General features: G+C 40.5%; 1 protein-coding gene across 1 annotated transcript in view; it reads right to left on the bottom strand.

Moving 5' to 3' along the window:
* Nucleotides 1-23,805, bottom strand: part of LOC126234740 (uncharacterized) — a 342,861-nt gene that overhangs the window by 57,982 nt on the left and 261,074 nt on the right. Inside the window, exons 5-7 of the mRNA XM_049943486.1 lie at nucleotides 19,742-19,892; nucleotides 9,104-9,279; nucleotides 147-276 (exon numbers count right to left, since the gene is read on the bottom strand). Coding sequence (XP_049799443.1) covers nucleotides 147-276; nucleotides 9,104-9,279; nucleotides 19,742-19,892 — 457 coding nt within the window. The remainder of the gene's footprint in view (nucleotides 1-146; nucleotides 277-9,103; nucleotides 9,280-19,741; nucleotides 19,893-23,805) is intronic.

The following is a 23,805-nucleotide window of genomic DNA, read 5'->3' as shown; positions in this document are numbered from 1 at the left end:
CTTTTATCCAGTATTTAATATCTGTGTTTCTTTAATCTTTCAGATCTTTTTCCTCAGTTAACCTACATGTCTTTTCTGTTATGTTATTTATGTTGTATGAAGCATGTGGAGAACTGCATATTATATAGATAGAGACTGTTGCTTACCTACAACTGCACAGCAATTGTTCTCCAGGAATATCTCTGTGGATTGAGTGGGGATGCGCTGTAGAGGGCTGAGGTGAATCTGTCTCCACAGGTTGTTGGTTACGGATGCGACGTCGAGGACTATCAGTGGCTGCCAAAGAGAATATCTATGTTATACATCTCAGTGAGGTACTTCAGCTGACTTTCTCCATGTGTATCAACTCATGCCTTTGTTATATTAGCATTACATTTTTTCTTTTAGAACAGAAAGGCCATATCTAGTTAATGTTAGTCAGGTTAGATAATCCAGCAATTTTTAACAGGTTCTTAGTTTTGGATTTCTCAGAGATCTACACTTTTGGATGATCAGTTTGGATTTTGGTAAAACAGGGGAACCATAGGAGCAATACTAGTGCTAAAATTAGCTGTAGAGTAATGATTGGAATTGAATCTAACAACATACAAAGCTTCCACAGACAGAAAAAGCCTTCAATAATGACAAATGTTACAAAATGTTTGAAGTCTGGAAAAAATTAGGAATAGACTATAAAGGCTGAAGTATAATATGAAACATTTACAAAAATGAGATAGCTGTCATTGATGGAGGGATAGACCATGAATAAGTGCAGATACAAAATGGTGACAAACAAAGTTGTGTATTATCACTCATTGTGTTTAAGCCTGATGTAGAAGAAGCACTTTAAAGAGACAGAGAAGACTTACAGGCAGGTATATTAATACACAATCAAAGAATAGATATGATAAGATATGCCCATGATATAGCTGTCTTAGCTGAAAATGTAGAAGATCTTGATACCATTTTTATTAAACAGAGGGAAGAATGTAACACAAAAATAAATAATCCCTAAACAAAGGAAGGACTGACTCAGCATAAAGAGACAGAGAAGACTTACAGGCAGGTATATTAATATACAATCAAAGAATAGATATGATAAGATATGCCCATGATATAGCTGTCTTAGCTGAAAATGTAGAAGATATTGATACCATTTTTATTAAACAAAGGGAATAATGTCACACAAAAATAAATAATTCCTAAACAAAGGAAGGACTGACTCAGCATATAGGAAAGTCAAAATAACCTTTGGTGAAATTAAATGCAAGGGTGGTAACATTTTTGAGTGCATGGGAATTCCACTGTTAAATGCAGAGGAGAGAGCAGATAGGTGGAAAGAGGAATCTATGAGTGGGAAGATTTGTCTGATGTGATAGAAGAAGAAACAGGAGTCGATTTAGTGGAGATAGGTAATCCAGTATTAAAATCACAATTTAAGAGAGCTTTGAAGGTCTTCAGATTAAATAAGGCAGAAGGGATAAAAAACATTCCATCAGACTTTCTAAAATCATTGGAGGAAGTGGCAACAAGAAGACTATTCATGTTGGTGTGTATATGTGTGTCTGGTAACATACCATCTGACTTTCGGAAAAATATCGTCCACACAATTCTGAAGACTGCAAAAGCTGACAAGTGAGAGAATTATCGTACAATCAGCTTAACATCTCATGCATCAAAGTTGTTTAGAAGAATAATATACAGAAGAAAAGAAAATTGAGAGCATGTTAGGTGACGATCAGTTTGGCTTTAGGAAAGGTGAAGGCACCAGAGAGGCAATTCTGACATTGCAGTTAATAATGGATGCAAGACTAAAGAAAAATCAAGACACGTTCATAGGATTTGTCAACCTGGAAAAAGCTTTTGACAATGTAAAATAGTGCAATATTCTGAGAAAAATAGGGGTAAGCTGCAGGGAGGAATGAGGTAAAAGAGCCAATAGGGAATAATAGTAGTGGATGACCAAGATCAAAGAGCTTGGATTAAAAAGGGTGTAAGACAAGGATGTAGCCCTTTGCCCCTGCTGTTCAATCTGTTCATGAAACAAGCAATGATGGAAATAAAAGAAATGTCCAGGAGTGGAATTAAAATTCAAGGTGAAAGTACATCAATGATATGATTAGCTGATGAAATTGCTATCCTGAGTGAAACTAAAGAAGTATTACATGATCTGCTGAATGGAATAAACAGCCTAAGGGGTACACAATATTGAATGAGAGTAAATCAAAGAAAGATGAAAGTAATGAGATGTATCAGAAATGAGAACAGCGGGAATGAGAGTAAATCAAAGAAAGATGAAAGTAATGAGATGTAGCAGAAATGAGAACAGCGGGAAACTTAACATCAGGATTGATGGTCATGAAGCAGATGCAGTTAAGGGTAGTAGTACCTAGGTAGCAAAATAACCAGTGACAGACAGAGCAAGGAAGCCATCAAAAGTAGAATAGCACTGGCGAAAAGGACATTCCTGGCCAAGAGAAGTCTTCTAGTACCAAACATATGCCTTAATTTGAGGAAGAAATTTCTGAGACTGTATGTTTTGAGCACAGCACTGTATGATAGTGAAACAGGGGCTGTGGGAAAACTGGAACAGAAGAGAATCGAAAGATTTCAGATGTGGTGCCACAGATGAATGTTGAAAATTAGTTGGACTGATAAGGTAAGGAATGAGGAGGTTCTGCACAGAACTGGAGGGGAAAGTAATATGTGGAGACACTGACAAGGAGAAGGAACAGGATATCTGTTAAGACATCAGGGAGTGACTTTCACAGTACTAGAGGAAGCTGTTGGTTGCAAAAAACTAGAGGAAGACAAAGACTGGAATACCTTCAGCAAATAATAGCAGATGTAGGTTGCAAGTGCTACTCTGAAATGAAGAGGTTGGCACAGGAGAGGAATTCGTGGCGGGCCGCATTTTACATAGATAATGAGCAAGTTGACTTGTTTCTTTATTTAGTAAGTAATAACAATAGGGATGGATGGAACAAATCAGAGGTTAGAACTAGAATTGCTTCAGCAAAAACTGCCTTTAACTACAATGGGAAGAACTGATCTTTAAAAAAGCCCCAGTCTTGAAATTAGGAAAGGATTTCTCACAGCCTGTGTTTGAAATGTGGCTTGCTGTGGTTGAGAAACATCAACTCTTGGTTCTGATGTAGAGAAGAAATGTAATTCTTTTGAGGTGTGATGTTGCATGTGCAGGCTCTAAATAAAGTGGACAGACATGGCTACAAGCAAAGAGGTCCTTAATAAAGTGGGTGAGAAGACAAGTCAGTGGAAATCAATTGTCCAAAGAAAAGTATAACTTACTGGCCATTTAATGAGACATAGGTAACTTCGGAACACAATAATAGAGGGGATGTGAATGGAAAGAGGCATAAAAGAAGACAACAACTAAGATATATAGTCCAGATTATGGAAGATAAGGGATGTAAGACTTATGGGGAAATGAAGAAGAAATTGGAAATCCATAAGGGTGCAGGTATGCTGCCAGTTTAACTGTAGCAAACCAATCCTTGGGTTGATAAATACAAAAGAAGCAGCTCTTATTACCTTCAGTGCTTACAAAGAAAAATTAGAGAGAATTTCCACATTATGCAAGAGACTTTGTTTTACCAACATGTTTTAGCACATTATGAGTAGGTTTTTGTCTATTATTTTATCTCACTCAACACTATCAGTTATTTTGTGCTGGTAGTGTTACATGTAATGTACATTATAAATATTGTTATAGTTTGAGTGCTGTTGTCCAGTTTACTGTTGCACTAAATAATTTAAGGAGTAAAGATAACAATTTGAAATGCTGTTCTCTTTTTTCTGCCATCATTAAAGGGATATGTAATATTTATGAAAAATATTTTTACCTTATTTTGCTAGGTGCTTTTTTTCACTGTAATTACAAAAAGTTGGGTTTGGTTCAAATGGCTCTGAGCACTATGGGACTTAACTTCTGAGGTCATCAGTCCCCTAGAACTTAGAACTACTTAAACCTAACTAACCTAAGGACATCACATACATCCATGCCCGAGGCAGGATTCGAACCTGCGACCATAGCGGTCGTGCACTTCCAGACTGTAATGCCTAGAACCGCTCAGCCACCAGGGCCGGCAAAAGTTGGGTTTTAAAATGTTTGTCACACCGCATGCAAAGCTGAGAATGAATATCTCATTATTTCATTGATTGTTGTAAGTTTAGTTTCAGTATGTATCTTTTGTAAAGTAAAAATCATGTGGATTAGTCCTCAGTTTTTAACGTTATTAAATCAAACATGTTTGCTTTGCATTTGTGATTCATTTAATGATTCCAGCCAACAAATTTGAAAGAACTGACAAACTGATCTGAACTATGGTGCCAAACCAGCCTGAGCTGAAGACTGAAATAATACTGAGCCATGCAGACACAGCACTGATAGCATTTAAGGGTGTACATTGTCATTTCTTGGCTGTATATTAAGTTGTGATTAACTTTGTTATAAAGTGACAATAGCATAACAGTCTTGAGGCGAAAGTTGTTTTTATCAGTGTGTGTGTGTGTGGGGGGGGGGGGGGGGGTTGGTTGGTGGGTGCATGCATGTGTCAAACCCTTATTTTGTTCACTATCACAGTTTACAAAGCTACAAACACTGTCACTTCATTTTATTTTGTTACCTAAATATAGTGTTACTATAGCAACTCATGAATAGAAATCCAGACTACACTGACAAAGAAAAGGATGGGATGGGCCAAGTCTTTCTAAGTGCGGGGGATGTTGGAGGGATCCAATGCTCTAGTTCATTTGGATAGTTAGTAGATGGGGTTTCTCTGTTAGTTTACAGGCACAAGGTAGTTAGAGATATTTTAGTGTGTTATTACACTAAACAGAACAGTCGTAAATGGTTAGGAAGAAGTAAAGGAGATGGAGACTGCAGGTCCTATATTTATTGACTAGGTTTTGAATGTCTTGAGGAACCACTGTTTGCATCAGGAGGGGAAATGGTAGAGATGGAGCTTAAGATATCAGTACGATTTCTCGAGAGTAGAACAGAGGGCTGGGATGGCAATGTCACTGGCATACTGTTGCAGAGTTTTCAATAGGAGATTGTATATAGTTTAGAGTCAGCTATTCCCACATGAGATGGAGAGAAAACATAGCACTTTTCTTTCTTCCATGTTGGTGGTAGATACACAGATATCAGGTGCTGAATGCTGATAAACGACTGTTATACTTTAGTTCTACTTATTGGCGTTAGTTTTATATGCTATTGATTTTTTTAAGATAGATAGCCTTATTTTGAAGCACCTTGACATGAATCGTGAATCAAATGAGACCCCTAAGCTCAGTTAACGTATCACATCACCCCAGTGTAAGCAGTTTTTCTGAGAGTTGTCCAGCAGGTTTTTGGTTATATCATTTTTTAAATAAAGTTGATATGTGCATATCAGATACGTATACCCCAGATTTGTATGGGACAACATATATTTGTAGATGTAGACTGATTTGTGCGTCCTATCAAGGTGCACGAAGCTATCTAGCTTCAAAATTGCTAGTATATGAAATTATACCAATAAATACAGCTGAAAGAAAAAATGAAAAAAATTGTATTTTGTTATAGAAAGGTACATCCTGCCATCAATGGAAGCAGAACGGCACATATATGATCTGTGTGTTAGAACAATGCCTTTGCTAGACACTTGGATCTTCACACTCCCCCTGCGCATCCTTCAAACACATAGACTATGTCTGACCTAAGCATTGGGCGTGAATGCAGTGGTGTGTGCTCCAGTCTACATTCTGAAGTCCTTTATGTAGTTGAACATTTGCTTTTGGCATTATTTTATCCAGATATGACACTTCATAGTGTCACATATTGGCCAACCACTAGATTGAAGTATACTCTGAGGCTGGTCACCTGGATTGTTCTGTGTGTATATTGAACATGTATAACACTTCCATCAAGCACATTTAGACTCTATGGCTTTCTTAAGCTGTTCCTACTTTGGCTGTGTGGTGAATGAGGAAGTTGGTGCCCATTGGCACCATTATTAAGCTGTTAATAATGTCCCTTAGGAAAATAATACTTAAGAGTGGAAAGACAATTAATTCATGCTGTTCATTCAGCCATGGAATCTCTCACACCATGTGAAAGGGAGGGGAAGAACCTCTGACTTTAACTAAAAGGTAGGAGCAAACTTCCAGGACACATTCCTTGCTCGTACAAAAAGGAAATATGTTACAGAGACATGGAGCCAGAAACGTCTTATTTCCATGTTATAAGTCATTTTCTACAACTCTCCATAGTTAATTAACCATGGGAAAGACATAAGAATATAATTTACACAACATTATTTTTTGTGTGAAATGTCCAAAATGTTCCCTGCTAGCACTGATAGATGCATCAACTTGCCATTTTGTTGAATTCCAGATGTCCTGATTTATTACTGGAGAACTGCATATGGTTTTGTATCCTTCCATAACCTTGACATCAAGACACACTCTATCATTCACTGAAGTTCAATATGCAAGAGCTTTCAAATGCCCCAAAAAATAAAGGTCTTGTGTGTTTTCTTCTGAAGAATGTGGATGCCAGGGAATTAGTCCACACCTCTTCTAATCTGTCAGCTAATGCATCTACCACTTACAAGCCTCGTACTTTGGTGAAATGAGTTGCATATCAGCTTTAGCTCCAGTGAAATGAAACTCTAGCAGTAATGTAAGAATGAAAACTTAACCAGATGAAGCCAAGCATTTTACATGTGCAATGTAAAAAGGAGTTTCATGTGATATGACGGAACTGAAATTCAAATTGATTTATCTGCTTGCAGACAATTGTGAAGTTTTATAAGGCATCAGATGGACAACAAGGAAAGCAGTGTGGTCAGCATATTACAGGAGGTATGTGGGAGGGAAGGGTATAGGATCATCAACTGTGTATAGCAGATAAAAGGGTTGGTGACAGGAGAGATCCCTGGGGCAGGCCTGCTATTAAGTGAAAAATGTAGGAAGGGGTGTTTTTTATTGTTACGTAGCCTGGACAGTTAGTGAGAGAGAATGTAATTTGACAGAAGTCAGTCACCTTCAGGAAACATCATATTAATACTATGTAAAACTGCCTTTAGCCTTGATAACGGCCTCAGTTTAGTGAGGAAGAGTATTCAAAAGTTTCTTCAGGTATGCTATATACAGCTGAAGCCACTCATTGATAATATGATCCTACAGATATACAGTATGTGATCAAAAGTATTCGGACACCCCCCAAAATATATGTTTTTCATATTAGGTGCACTGTGCTGCCATCTACTGCCAGGTACTCCATATCAATGACATCAGTAGTCATTAGACATCGTGAGAGAGCAGAATGGGGCACTCTGCGGAACTCACGTACTTCGAACATGGTCAGGTGATTCAGTGTCACTTGTGTCATATGTCTTTATGTGAAATTTCCACCCTCCTAAACATCCCTAGGTCCACTGTTTCTGATGTGATAGTGAAGTGGAAATGTGAAGGGACACATACAGCACAAAAGTGTACAGGCCTACTTCATCTGTTGACTGTCAGAGACCACTGACAGTTGAAGAGGGTCGTAATGTGTAATAGGCAGACATCTATCCAGACCATTGCACAGGAATTCCAAACTGCAAGTACTATGGCCAAGACATCACACCGATAAATGCCAAACGACGCCTCGTTTGGTGTAAGGAGCATAAACATAGGACGATTGAACAGTGGAAAAACACTGTGTGGAGTGACAAATCATGGTACATGATGTGGCAATCTGATGGCAGGGTGTGGGTATGGTGAATGCCCAGTGAACATCATCTGCCAGCGTATGTAGTGCCAACACCAAAATTTGGAGGTGGTGGTGTTACAGTGTGGTCGTGTTTCTCATGGAGGGGGCTTGCACCCCTTGTTGTTTTGAGTGGCACTATCACAGCACAGGCCTACATTGATGTTTTAAGCACCTTCTTGCTTCCCACAGTTGAAGAGCAATCTGAGGATGGCAATAGCATCTTGCAACATGATCAAACACCTGTTCATAATGCATGGCCTGTGGTGGAGTGGTGGAGTGGTTACATGACAATAACATCCCTGTAATGGACTGGTCTGCCCATAATCCTGACCTGAAACCTATAGAACACCTTTGGGATATTTTGGAACACTGACTTCGTGCCAGGCCTCACTGACTGATATCGATACCAATCCTCAGTGCAGCACTCTGTGAAGAATGCGCTGCCATTCACCAAGAAACCTTCCAGCACCTAATTGAATGTATGCCTGCGAGAGTGGAAGCTGTCATCGAGGCTAAGGGTTGATCAACACCATACTGAATTCCAGCGTTACTGATGAGGGTGCCATGGATGTGTAAGTCACTTTCAGCCAGGTGTCTGGTACTTTTGGTCACATAGTGTATGAGACTGTGAGGATGCTGAATGCTACATTTCATCTGATGTTTCAAATGATACGAGAGATTTTTATGGGATTAAGGTCAGGTGATATAGAGTATCAGTAGAAGTGTGATAAGGATGCATGTTGGTCAAACTAGGAACGTGTGTGTTCGGGCCACTGAACAAATCTGTTGTTGTGCTGGAAGTCCACAGGATTCACAGTGTCTTACTGGCCTGTCAATGTCTTGCATCATTTGGAAATGGGCAAAAATCACAACTTGGTAGAACACAAAACATACCTCCAGTTAACAACTGCTCATTTTCTGTGTTGTTTGGTCCATAGAAGAAATATACCTTAATGTGCCACTGTTCGTGATGGTCTTTTGTAATGTTCCTGAGTTGATATGTCCAATGGGTGCAGTTCCCTTCACAATGTTTGCTGATCAACTAGATGAGATGGACTTTCATATACTGATAGCAGCAATTCCTGTTAGGTTTCGAATGGATTGGCACTGCCAAGACACGACATGTGTCTCTGTGTCGGTCAGCATATTTTTATGGCCATTGTTACTACAGCATGTTATGTGGCTGTGAATGGCACACCATTTCTTGAAGACACAGATAGTCTGTGTTGATACATCAACAAATTAGACCGCTTCATTCATGGTGTGGTTATTGGGATGTACAAACATTGTAGTTCCTTTCTGCCATTCTGTCACATCAGTGCACTGACTGATTTTACTTGTATAAATTTTGGTACTCACCAGGTGCTGACCGCAGCATGGCCCTCCTCCTGGAAGCCAGCGAGCCCTGTGCAGCCTGCTGGAAGGCAGCAGTGATGTCTGCAGCCTGGTCAGTGACACACACGTGCACGCCCTCACCCTTGCCACAGCGGGAGCCACCCTCGAACACGAATCGGCCTTCCACTACACCGTACCGCCTGTACATAACACACACACACACACACATGCAGGCCAATCATATTGACATCCAGAGAACAATGGCCAAAAGATCAAACCTACAGTACATCCCCAGAGATTTTCAAATACTCTTTTCTTCAAAATAGTGCAGGGTGTTTCCAAAATATTCATCCAGCTTCACAAGACAATATGTTCTACATAAGTGAAGATAGAAACTAGGGGTAAATTTTAACTTACATAAATGACTACAGAGTTTAACTAGGCACCAGGTGTAAGCTGACAGTTCACATGGTTGCTAGCAGGTCACTCCCTAGTGCAGCTAGCTTGCTCGCTTGGCTACTGGAATTGTGTGCTTGAATTTGTTATAGACCAAGCTTTTTCCATATTTGTGAGAACATATCAAAAATTAAAACTGCAGATTAAAATGGAAGAAACAATAAAAAGACAGGAATTTAAGGAGATGGGACTTGGATAAACTGAAAGAACCAGAGGTGGTAGAAGGTTTCAGAGTGAGCATTAGGGAACGATTGACAAGAACAGGGGAAAGGAATACAATAGAAGAAGAATGGGTACCTTTGAGAGATGAAATAGTGGAGTCAGCAGAAGATCAAGTAGGTAAAAAGACAAGGGATGGTGGAAATCCTTGGATATCACAATTGATACTGATTTTAATTGATGAAAGCAGAAAATATAAAAATGCAATAAATGAAGCAGGCAAAAGATGAGATCAAGAGGAAGTGCAAAATGACTAAGCAGGAATGGCTAGAGGATGAATGTAAGGATGTAGAAGCATATATCACTAGGTGTAAGATAGATATTGTCTACAGGAAAATTAAAGAGACCTTTGGAGAAAAGAGAACCACCTGTATGAATATCAAGAACTCAGATGGAAAACCAGTCCTAAGCAAAAAAGGAAAAGCACAAAGGTGGAAGGAGTATATAGAGAGGCTATACGAGAGAGATGTACTTGCAGGTAATGTTATGGAAATGGAGGAGGATGCAGAGAAAGATGAGAAGGGAGATATGGTACTGTGTGAATAATCTGATAAATCACTGAAAGACTTAAATCAAAACGAGGCCCCGGGAGTAGTCAATATACCATTAGAGCTACTGATAGCCTTAGGAGAGCCAGCCATGTCAAAACTCTTCCATCTGGTGAGTAAGATGTATGAAACAAGTGGAATACCTTCAGACTTTAAGAAAAATATAATAGTTCGAATTCCAAAGAAAGCACGTGCTGACAGGTGTGAAAATTTCTGAACTATCAGTTTAATAAGTCACAGCTGCAAAATACTAACATGAATCCTTCACAGAAGAATGGAAAAACTGGTAGAAGCCAACCTTGGGGAAGATCAATTTGGATTCTGGAGAAATGTAGGAACCTGTGAGGCAATACTGACCCTACATTTATAGCATTTATATACTTTGAGAAAGTTTTGACAGTGTTGACTGGAATACTTTCAAACTCTAATTGTGGTAGGATAAAATACAGGGAGCAAAAGGCTATTTACAATTGGTACAGAAACCAGATGGCAGTTATAAGAGTAGAGAGGCACAAAAGGGAAGCAGTGGTTGACAAGGGAGTGAGACAGGGTCGTAGCCTATCCACGATGTTATTCAACCTGTATATTGAGCAAGCAGTAGAGGAAACAAAAGAAAAAATTGGAGTGGGAATTGAAATCTATGGAGAAGAAATAAAAAATTTGAGGTTTGCCGATGACATTTTAATTCTGTCAGAGACAGCAAAGGACTTCGAAGAGCAGTGGAATGGAATGGACGGTATCTTGAAAGAAGTATAAAAGATGAACATCAACAAAAGTAAAATGATGATAATAGAATGTAGTCAAATTAAATCAGGTGATGCTGAGGGAATTAGATTAGAAATTGTAAATGGTTGTGAAAACACACTTGACCTCTTAGCCACAAACAATCCAGAGCTGATAGAGAACATCATTACTGATACAGGGATTAGTGATCACAAGGTTGTTATAGCTAGGCTCAATACCGTTTCTTCCAAATCCACCAGAAACAAATGCAAAATAATTTTATTTAAAAAAGTGGATAAAGTGTCACTAGAAACCTTCCTAAGAGACAATCTCCATTCCTTCTGAACTGGCTATGCAAATGTAGATGAGATGTGGCTCAAATTCAAAGATATAGTAGCAACAGCAATTGAAAGATTCATACTTCATAAATTGGTAAGAGATGGAACTGATCCCCCGTGGTACACAAAACAGGTCCCAACGCTGTTGCAGAGGCAACGGAAAAAGCATGCGAAGTTCAGAAGAACGCGAAATCCCGAAGATTGGCTAAAATTTACAGACGTGTGAAATTTGGCACGGACTTCAATGCGAGATGCCTTTAATAGGTTCCACAACGAAACATTGTCTCAAAATTTGGTAGAAAATCCGAAGAAATTCTGGTCGTATGTAAAGTACACAAGCGGCAAGACACAGTCAATACCTTCGCTGCACAGTGCCGAGGGTACTGTTACCGACGACTGTGCCGCTAAAGCAGAGTTATTGAACGCAGTTTTTCGAAATTCCTTCACCAGGGAAGATGAATGGAATATTCCAGAATTTGAAACACAAACAGCTGCTAGCATGAGTTTCTTAAAAGGAGATACCTTAGGAGTTGCGAAACAACTCAAATCGCTTGATAAGGGCAAGTCTTCAGGTCCAGATTGTATACCAATTAGGTTCCTTTCAGATTACGCTGATACAATAGCTCCCATCTTAGCAATCATATACAACCGCTCACTCACTGATAGATCTGTACCTACAGATTGGAAAATTGCGCAGGTTGCACCAGTGTTTAAGAACGGTAGAAGGAGTAATCCATCGAACTACAGACCCATATCATTGACGTCGGTTTGCAGTAGGGTTTTGGAGCATATACTGTATTCAAACATTATGAATCACCTCAAAGGGAACGATCTATTGATACGTAATCAGCATGGTTTCAGAAAACATCATTCTTGTGCAACGCAGCTAGCTCTTTATTCACACGAAGTAATTCCCGCTATCGGCAGGGGATCTCAAGTTGATTCCGTATTTCTAGATTTTCGGAAAGCTTTTGACACCGTTCCCCAGAAGCAACTTCTAATCAAGCTGCGGGCCTATGGGGTATCGTCTCAGTTGTGCGACTGGATTCGTGATTTCCTGTCAGGAAGGTCGCAGTTCGTAGTAATAGATGCCAAATCATCGAGTAAAACTGAAGTGATATCAGGTGTTCCCCAGGGAAGCATCCTGGGACCTCTGCTATTCCTGATCTATATATATGACCTGGGTGACAATCTGAGCAGTTCTCTTAGGTTGTTCGCAGATGATGCTGTAATTTACTGTCTAGTAAGGTCATCCGAAGACCAGTATCAGTTGCAAAGCGATTTAGAAAATATTGCTGTATGGTGTGGCAGGTGGCAGTTGACGCTAAATAATGAAAAGTGTGAGGTGATCCACATGAGTTCCAAAAGAAATCCGTTGGAATTCTATTACTCGATAAATAGTAAAATTCTCAAGGCTGTCAATCCAACTAAGTACCTGGGTGTTAAAATTACGAACAACTTCAGTTGGAAAGACCACATAGATAATATTGTGGGGAAGGTGAGCCAAAGGTTGCGTTTCATTGGCAGGAAACTTAGAAGATGCAACAAGTCCACTAAAGAAACAGCTTACACTTCACTCGTTCGTCCTCTGTTAGAATATTGCTGAACGGTGTGGGATCCTTACCAGGTGGGACTGACGGAGGACATTGAAAGGGTGCAAAAAAGGGCAGCTCATTTTGTATTATCACGTAATAGGGGAGAGAGTGTGGCAGATATGATACGCGAGTTGGGATGGAAGTCATTAAAGCAAAGACGTTTTGCGTCGCGGCGAGATCTATTTACGAAATTTCAGTCACCAACTTTCTCTTCTGAATGCGAAAATATTTTGTTGAGCCCAACCTACATAGGTAGGAATGATCATCAAAATAAAATAAGAGAAATCGGAGCTTGAACAGAAAGGTTTAGGTGTTTGTTTTTCCCCCACGCTGTTCGGGAGTGGAATGGTAGAGAGATAGTATGATTGTGGTTCGATGAACCCTCTGCCAAGCACTTAAATGTGAATTGCAGAGTAGTCATGTAGATGTAGAAATGTGACACGTAAAGAAGTAAATTTGTTTTGCTATTTGGGAAGCAAAATAACTAATGATGTTTGATGTAGGGAGGATATAAAATGTAGAATGGCAATGGCAAGAAAAGCATTTCTGAAGGAGAGGAATTTGTTAACTTCAAGTATAGATTTAAGGGTCAGGAAATCCTTTCTGAAAGTATTTGTATGGAGTGTAGCCATGTATGGAAGTGAACCATGGATGATAAACAGTTTAGACAAGAAGAGAGCTTTTGAAATGTGGTGCTACAGAAGAATACTGAAGATTAATAGGTGGATCACATAACTAATGGGGAGGTGCTGAATACAAGTGGGGAGAAGATGGGATACATTCTGAAGCATCAAGGGATCACCAATTTAGTACTGGAGTGAAGCTTTGGTGGTAAATATCATTGAGGGAGACCAGAAGATGAATACAGTAAGTAGACTCAGAGGGATGTAGGTTGCAGTAGTTTCTCAGAGATGAAGAGGTTTGCATAGGATAGAGTAGCATGGAGAGCTGTGTCAAACTAGTCTTTGGACTGAAGACCACAACAACAACAACAAAAAATTCATTTTTGAACACGACAGAGCACCACCCCACTAGTACTTAGATATAAGAGCATTTCTTAACAATACAATGCCTTAACAATGGATTGATCATATGGGGTATTCGGATTTCACATTACATCAGTGGCTTAATGGTTGCATGATCTCTCTGTACATGATTTTTTTACTGCTAGAGTTTTGTAAAATACTCCATCTGCATGCACCTTACCTCCCAACAACTTTTGGTGAAATGTGATGCAGTATAGCAATAGCAACGAATGCAGGAACTCGAGACATACTTGAGAAAGTATTGGATGAGTCTGACCATTGTGTGGACATTTCATGTGGAGTGCCCATTGGACATTCGTAAGGGTAAATGAAAACTTTGATTCTAAATGTAATTGTAAAGCAGTGTGTGTGATGAACATCACAGATATTATGCAGCTGTTACACATCAGCTGCAGCTGCCACAGACATTTCTGTAAAGTGCTTTTAGGATAACATGACAATAGCAAAATAGTTATGTGTGTAACTGATTACAAAAGTTTATTTTTTAGGTCTAAATTGTAGAGCATATTTATGTTTGTGTAGTGCATGGAGAAATGTCGATGCCTTCTTCTGCATGCAAGTAACCTTGCTAAATTAGATGGTTCTTATGAAAAAAAAATACTGTTTATTTCTTTGTGTAAATTAAAATGTTCCCCAAGTTTCTAACATACTTGTCCACCTCTGTAGCAGAGGGGTCAGCACAGATGACTGCTGTGCGGAGCACCCAGGTTCAGTTTCTGGTACTTCCAGGGAATTTTCCTTGCTGGGAGCCTCATAATGTCAATTGAGGAGCTACTTAACTGAGTGGTAGTGGCTCCAGGTCATCAAAAGTGACAACAGCTAGGAGAGTGATGTGGTGATCCCACGCCTCTCAATAGTGCATACAATGATGCAACAGGCAGAGAGTTACATGGCAGTCAGTCTACTGATAGGCCTGCCAAGGCCTGTAGATGAGTTTATGCTTACTTTCTTCAAGCATATAGTCTTATGGAATTGGATGAATCCCCTTGTTACCTGTACTCATTTAAGTACCAGGTGTCACTGCCAGGGTCTGCCAGATGCATTTTGTCTGGAATTTTGGTAGATATGTGGAATTTTGTTTTTGCTAGTGTAGCTGGAATCAGTCCAAATAAATGCTGTTCATTGTGTCATTCACACGATGCCCAGTCATGACAGAAAGCATCAGTTTATTTCCAATTACAAACGAAATGATTTTTAAATTGAAATTTTACTGCCCATGTGATAGTGCATTCCCAAATTAGTCTATCATGATACTTGTGTTAGTGATTCCACATTAAGGGATAAAAAAATGGTTGATTTATTCTTATTAAGCTGATGGAATAGCAAAGGAGTTGGTAACTAGAAGAAAAACTGGGATAGAAGCTACATGGGATTACAGGTAGGGGTAGGTACTGGTTGAGGTAACTGCATCAAGATAAGATGGTATTAATGACCTTGCTCATGTTTAACTGTGAGATGAGGCTGATGGGGCAGTAGGAAGTGGTTTTGGAAGGGGATTTCTTGGTTTTATGACAAACAGGGTTCAGGAGGTTTTCTACAGTTCTGGTTAATGAACTGTGCAGAGAATAGTGTTGTAAAGAGTTGCAAGCATTGCTAGGAAGGAGATCGGGCATTCTTTTAGTTGTCTATAGGTAACATAGTCATGATGAGGAGCAGTGTTGTGTTTCTTTTGGAGAACTTTTTAATGTCACATGCTGTGACTGGTATGCTCAGTTCTGTCAGTGTTATGTTGTCCAAGAACTGGAGACTGGGGGCAATGGATGAGGCAGTGATATCTGTATGTTTATGGGCTGTAGGGGATTGGGAGTAGTCACAATAAAGGTTCATTAGCAATTGTGAAAACATCAGACAGATAGGATGCAAAATGATTAGCTTTATCAGGTTATAAGGTACTGGGTGGTTGTTGTGGAGGAGAGCATAGTAAGGTGCAAATTTGTTATCAGTGAGCCAGTGGAAAGGTTTCCAGTACTTGGAGGAGTTATAAGGAATGTTGAGTTAAGTATGGTGGATGTTTAGTGCCTCGCCTGGCATGTATCACCATTTAGTAGGTTTTTAATTTGCTCGGGATTTGTTGTTGGTGATATTTAGGACTGATAAAATTGATGAGATTCCTGGAGGAGGAATAGAGCTCAAAGAGGGGGAGTGGGATGATTACAATGCATAGGTTTGGTTGGGATATCGAAGGATATGGCATCTAACAAAATCTGGTGTAGAAAGGAAGGAACAAGAGACACATCATAAGGGTACTGGAAGGTTATTGGGTGGCTTCCAATATGGGTACTGATTTGATTTACATCCTGCAGCATTCCAGTAGTGTGGAAATAGTCTTTGACAACTTTAGGATGCAGGTTGGAATAGGGAGTGCGGGTTTCGGGTACTGTGATGCAGGGGTTACTTCTGGATAGATGGACCAAGGAGGTTAGCTGATAGTAGGACATCGAGTGTGGAGTTTTGAGGATGAGTGTGTGTGTGTGTGTGTGTGTGTGTGTGTGTGTGTGTGTGTGTGTGTGTGTGTGTGTGTGTGTGTGTGTGTAAGAGAGAGAGAGAGAGAGAGAGATAAGTGGAAAGGGCACTGTATCACTTTAGAAGATATCAATAAATAGATGCCGGCACTGGAGTTCAGCTTAGGAACTGTTTCAGATGTTGAAATCAGTATCAATAAGAGGAAGTAATACAAAACAAAATGATTAGATTGAATCTACATGGCAGCACAGGTGAAGGTTTTTAAGAAGAGGGTGAGACTGAGATGTTGAGTTCAGAGGTCATGTGTGAACAAACATGTTCTTACGGTGGCCAGTAGCAAATCTGCCTCAGGCAATGGTAAATGAGTTATCTTATGAAGTAGGGTATGTTGGGTGGTTTGGAGTTGGGGTTGGGTTGATTTGGGGAGGAGACCAGACTGCGAGGTCATCGGTATTATTGGATTAGGAAAGGATGGGGAAGGAAGTCGGCTATGCCCTTTCATAGGAACCATCCTGGCATTTGCTTGAAGTGATTAAGGGAAATCACAGAAAACCTAAATCAGGATGACCAGATGCGAGATTGAACCGCCGTCCTCCTGAATGCGAGTCCAGTGAATTCAAATGCAGCCCACTGCACCACCTCGCTCAGTAATGGAGGTTTGAATGGTGTGATAGGGTTAGAGGTTGGTTTCATTTAGGGTGTTCATAAATAATGGTTTGTTTCTTGGAAGAGAATGGATATTGTAGAATAATATGCTGTACTACAGTTAAGCCAGTAAGTTTAGACTAGGATGTTTTGCAGGTTAAATTATATTGTAATGGATTGTGGGAGTAGGTGGCTTGGACATGTAGGCATGATATGGATCAGGCTATGAGGGAAATTTGTTGAAAAGGTTTGATATTTTGTATAATGGTGATTTTGAAGGTGGTGTAGTGGAAGGTTGGCAGAGAAAATTGTTAGGATGGATTGGTTATCAGTGGGGCAAATTGGTGCAGTTGTTGGAATAAGAGTGATGGGATTGGTAGAAGGTGTTGCATATGGGAGGGGGCACAAGATTGGGGCACTGTTTTAGGAAGTGGAGCTTTACAGTGGAGACAGGTGGATGGATTTTTACAATGGGTGGTGAGGTGATCATTACACAGTAGGCACTTTTGGTAAAAGAGGACTGGGTTTGAGATTGTGAGGGTTCAACGTTAAGATGATGATGGTAAATCATGGTTAGGGGAATTTGATTAGAACCAAATCTTTTTTGGGGGATTATTTGTTTTATCATCCATAATGAGCAGATTGTAAAGTACAAGTCTTCAGTAAATGAGGAAAAGTCTTCAGTAGTCTGAGCTTGTAAAAAGAATTAACAATGATGGGTGGCCCAAGAAGATGTTATTGTGGAACCCAAGAAGAACTAAAATGGTACAGCCTCCTTTGTCTTGGGAATTATATATTGATTGAGCAGTAGATGGAAGAGGGTTTAAATTTGATTTGAATAATGAAGTCTAAGGGGAAAATTAATAACCTTTAGGTGGAAAAATCGAAGAAGAAGAAGAAGAAGAAGAAGAAGAAGAAGAAGAAGAACATTTGGGGTCTAAGTATTTTGGTGCGGGATAGGACAAATGAAAGAGAGTCAGTAGAATGTAAAGTGGTATCTGTATTTGGTTTCGGAGGCTTATTGGTGACGGTAGGATTGAAGGTTGCTATGCGATGGGAGGAGGCAGGATATGTTGGTGGTTGGTGCTGTAGGTTACCTGAAAATGGTGAAAGTCCCTTGGGATGGCTTGTTGATGGATTGTGCAACTACTTTTACTATGGTTGCTCTTCAGGTTGTTACTCTTGCTGGAGCAGTTATGAGGACATTTCAGCAGAAGGAAATGTTGGCAGGGAAAGATATGCAGATTAGATTAGTTTTTTGTTCCATAGATCCGTGCTGAGGAGATCCTCGTGGATGTGGAACATGTCAATTTTTTTTAAGCTGAAATAACAATACTAATAGTATGAATATATACAATACATCATTTGTATTTATTATAAAATTCGTCAATGGAGTAGAAGGAATTGGCCACTAGTAAGTGGCAAGGTGTAGGGAAGTATTTGGAGAGGAGTTTTAGGAAGAGTAACAAAGATATACAGTGACTGATGAGAAGAAGTGCTATATGTTGTGACAGTGGGAGCAAAAGAAGAGGATGTGTAAATAAAAGGTGTAGTTGGGACTACCACCTGAGTTTGAGACTGCAGCAATAGCTGCCCTGCCACTGCAGATGGGGACAAAAGTAGCTCAGCCTAAACTCTCAATATGTGCTATATGGGATTCTAACCCATGGATCTATGGTGACATTTACTTGAATATTTGTTTCATTGTGGCTCCATACTGATTTTATTTTGAATACTGATTGACCATCAAAAACATATACATCATAGAGAATTAGTTTTTGGATTACATTGAGCACTTTAAATGTAGTGGAGTGGCAGATAAGGTCAAATGCTAATAAATTGTTTTTTTACATTAATTTTCATGCAATGTACTGTGAGGAAATAAGCAAAGCTGAAAAAGGTGCAGTTCAGTGGTGCTTGGACAAACTATTGAATCTCTAGTGATGTCAGACACCAAGCAGTGTAAACATCACAGAAATAATTCCTGTAAAAAGTAGTATTCAAGTGCAGACATTTTAAAGACATTATTTTTCTTTTGATTGCCACATTCTAGTAAGTTGGTGTCTGGCTATAGAATAATTTGTACTGTAGTCATTTTGTTTGTTTCCAGATGGTAAGCTGAGTTTGGGTTATTTACGTGTTTGCATTTAGTGAGAATAATGTTTACATATTGGTACAGGTAATTTTTGTTGTTGTTACACTTTTTAATCTCTACCCCACTGAGCCGAGTGGTTGGTTTGAGAACTGGCCCATTAAAGAGTGATGGTTCTCTTCAGCCAAAGTCCCAGCAGGCTGGGAGTGGGGCAGGGGGAATCCCAACTGGGAATATTTGGAAGGAGACTTCCAGTTCCGACATTCACCTGATTACCAAAGGAAACCTCCCAAAAACATTGGTTGGAAAAGGGGTCTGGGACTATTTTAATTTATTTCTGGGACAATGTTGTCAATGTAACAAGTGAAAATTAAGACTGTGATTGAGTGACTGAGTACATATATAAAAGAGAAATGGATCAAGAGGAGATAATGCAACTGCAAAAGTCAATCAAGTTTGTAGACATGCAACTGTGAGAGTCAGTCAGGTCAGTAGATAGTTAGATTGAATCAAGGAATGTGATGGCTCTGTGTGTACCTGAGCTGGCTGATGTCCCAGAAGCCAAGCAGCCTGGGAGGCACACCTGAAGTGAGGCAGAAGCGCCTCTCCTGTACGTGGAGGCGTGCCGGGCCCATACAGATCTTGGCGCGTGGTGGTGCAGACGTCACCTGCACCAGGAACTGCTGGCCTGCAACAAGGACACAAACACTCACACACTCCTACTTCACTGATGAATTCCTAAGTAGAACTTATCAAGGGCGAGGGGAAGGGAGGTACACCCCCTCTTCCTTCCACAAAACAATTCTTCGCCACACAGACAGATGTATCAATGTAGTGTCATTTTGAAGCAACCCAGAACATGTAGTGGACAATGACAAGTAGGAATTGTACCCAGAGTATTTCTTGTGAAATCTCAAAACAGTGTTCTTTTCAGTGTGAAACTAATTGGAGTTATTCCTCACCTTCACCTGACCACCTCCTTCCCCTTCAGTTGAGACCTTGGGTAGGCTCTTGGAGCAAAGTGATGTACAGATTATTAATCACAGCTTCAGTGCAGTAATGTGATCTGTGTAAGTAGTACTTTGAATTGTTTTTGCTTTGACGATTCTGAAATATGTTGTGTGACGTGTCCCATCTATCTTGATGACCCCAAATAACTTTTTGTCCATGACCAAAATAAAAAAAAAATTATGATAGCACTATGTATTTTTTAAACAGCAGCTTTTTTTATTTAGTAATCCACTCCATCCATTCGAGATCTGTTCAAAAACGTATTCCAGTGTATTATTCAGGTAAACATAACATTACTGAAAACAGTTCACAAAACTGAGTTTGACTCTCTGGTAGTAGTACTCGGTGCAGGTACCCAGGGTAATGTAACATGAAGGTGAAGTTGAACATACTGTTTATGACATTGTTCGTAAACTCTGCGTTTTCAGAGAAATGCTGTGCTGTCATTAGCTGCCGTGGCTGGTCAGAGAATACGTTTCTTTCTGATTTCCTTTTTCTGCCGATATCTGAAAGCTAATATCTTGTCATATTACTATCAAATACCGCTAAGCAATTTTTTTTTTTCATTTTTCTGCCGCCGTTGCGTGGTTTATTTTCTTGAGAGTACCGGACACGTGAGCTTGGGAGGATTTGCGTATGTCTAGCTGCAAAGGTGCATTCACGATCTGGTCTTAGGTTTTTCTTTGTCGGTAGAAGGCAGGCAGTGAATCTCATTAGGAGAAGCGAGCATCCCCAGGGAGATGTGCAGTCTTCTTGGAAGAGGGGCTGTGGCCTGCTTCGTCTTTTGTGGGCAGAGCCGGCACATGTCCATAATGAGGAAAGAGGCAGCTGTGCTACCACTGATGCCCCCAGAGAATATATGGGCAAGAAATTTTTGCCTTTTCTGCACAAACTCAAAGGAAAAGACTCCGCGCAACAGCCTGGCCAGTGTGAGAGTATGTTTTTGCTAAAAAAACTTTTTTTTGTTTATCCAATCGAATGTGTTGCCCCACCATCGCGATTGGCGCAAAGAAGCCGACCAGTCGAGTAGACACTTCTCCAGGCTTGTACCAACTTCATGTTTGTTGAAGTGCATTTTGTGTGCCAAAATTTCTGCTGTGTTTCCCCTTTTTTTCGCAAAATAAGCGACATTCTAGTCTATAAGACTGGCAACAGCATCGAGTTGTCTCCTGCACATAGAGTTAAGGTCAGAGAACGAAGATTCATGCAGTTTGTCTTCTGGCTGCCGTCCTACTGGGTCTCCCACCCACCATCTGGTGCTGATGGGCATGCGGTTTGCAGTTTTTGGGGAAGCTCTTGACCCAGCAGCACCACAGGCGAATACAGCGTTCTTTTGTCAAGTGTTGGTACAAGCTTCAAACAGAAGCGACTTATTTTCATTTACCTGTGTGTTCAGTAGTTTAATTTGTGAATTTATTGTGGATTTGTATACTTAGTAGACCCAGTTCCACATTTTAAAAACTGTGTAATGTAGAATTCTGCTATCTTTAGAATGGATAGTGACTGATTACTATGTTCATATGCAGGCTTAGTTTGTCACCCTTCACTCATAGCTCCAGGTGCTACTTTCAGTAATGCTTCTCGAGGGCTTTGCCAATGGGCATCACTGTGGGGACAGACATAGGGATCCAAGGCACGTTCACCATATCTCACATCTCCCCACGTCAGTCCAGTACTGTGGGTGCCCCAGTTACCGTCTGCACTAAGTTTGACCCCACATCCATGGTCAAGATGTGGGAGGCACTGAAAGACTTCCTGTGGCCGATCAAAATGCCTTCCCAGTTCATCCGACAAACAGTTTTGAGCTGCTATCTGTGCGTGATAAAGATCTTGTACCTGATGCGCCGGCTGCGGTGGCCAAGCGGTTCTAGGCGCTTCAGCCCGGAACTGCGCGACTGCTGCGGTCGCAGGTTCGAATCCTGCCTCGGGCATGGATGTGTCTGATGTCCTTAGGTTAGTTAGGTGTAATTAGCTCTAAGTTCTAGGGGACTGATGACCTGAGGCGTTAAGTACCATACTGCTCAGAGCCATTTGAACCATTGGTACCTGATGCAGTCACTTGTCCTCTTTCAGAAAAAGCCTCTCAGCCTGCAGGATCCAGGCTTTCACGCAGGTTGGTACTACTGGTAGATGGGAGCTCCAATGTTAGGTGCGTAATGGGGCGCCTTAAGGATATGGCTGCCAAGGGGGCGAAGAAGTCCAATGTGCACTCTGTACACACTGAAGGAAGTCATCCAAGATGTGGAACGGGTCCTTCACGATGCCATGAAGGGCACAGGGTGTAGCCAACTGCAGGTGGTGGCTCATGTTGGTACTAATAGCGTGGGTCACGCCGAGTGGAGGTCTGAATCAGAGGGTCAGACGGTTCTGCGACTGTGTAGGCTTCAGATTCCTTGATTTGCACCACGACATGTTGGGGTATCGTGTTCCGCTTGAAAGGTCAGGGGTGCGTTACACACAGGAAACTGCTACATGGGAAGTGCGGGCAATATGGAGTGGAATAGGTGGATTTTTAGGTTAGAAGATCGTGGGAAAGAACAAAATGGACTTTAGTTGTCAAAGGAGCAGGTAAAATATAGGATGAGAGTGACCTAGGAACCATCTGTATTATAGTAGTAAATTGTCGTAGCTGTGTTGGGAAAGAACCAGAGCTCCAGGTGCTAATAGAAAGCACTGTAGTTCAAATCGTTACAGGCACTGAAAGCTGTCTAAAGCCAGAAATAAATACAACCGAAATTTTGGCAAAGGATCTAACGGTGTTCAGAAATGGCGACGTCGTCTTTATTGCAGGTAGAAGTAGTTTATCTGGTAGCGAAATTGAAATAGGTAGCTCTTGTTAATATGGGTAGAGGTTATACTTGACAACTGGAATAAATTAATAACTCGTTCCTATTACTGACCGCCTGACTCAGATAATACATTTGTTGAAACGCTAAAAGAAAACTTGAGTATCATCTCAAATAGGTACCCCACTCATACGGTTATAGTTGGTGGTGACTCCAGTTACCATCGGTAAGTTGGTGAAAATACATATCAAAGCCAATGGTGGCTACAAAACATCGTCCGAAATCGTCTAAATGCGTTCTCTGAAAATGATTTTGAGCAATTAGTCCAGGAAAAGCTGCGAATATATACTTCACATCTTAAAAATGGCTCTGAGCACTATGGGACTTAACATCTGAGGTCATCAGTCCCCTAGAACTTAGAACTACTTAAACCTAACTAACCTAAGGACATCAGAGGCAGGATTCGAACCTGCGACTGTAGCGGTCGCGCGGTTCCAGACTGAAGCGCCTAGAACCGCTCAGCCACACCGGCCGGCTTCACATCTTAGTAACAAATAATTTGAAGGAAATACGTAGTATAGGCAGCATCATGACGGGTACAGGGATTAGTGACCACAAGGTCGTTGTAACGAGGACTGGATACCGTAACATCCAAACCCACCAAAACTAAACGCAAAGGCCATCTATTTAAAAAACCAGGTAATATTTCGCTTGACGTCTTCCTAAGAAACAGCCTCCATTCCTTCCAAAATATGTAAGTGTAGATCAGACGTGCTTTTATTTCAAAGAAATAGTATCGACAAC

Source organism: Schistocerca nitens, chromosome 2 (genome assembly GCF_023898315.1).
Source record: "Schistocerca nitens isolate TAMUIC-IGC-003100 chromosome 2, iqSchNite1.1, whole genome shotgun sequence".
NCBI classification, from domain to species: Eukaryota; Metazoa; Arthropoda; class Insecta; order Orthoptera; family Acrididae; genus Schistocerca; species Schistocerca nitens.
Note: the sequence above shows the minus strand (reverse complement) of the source record. Positions and strands in the feature narration are given on the sequence as shown.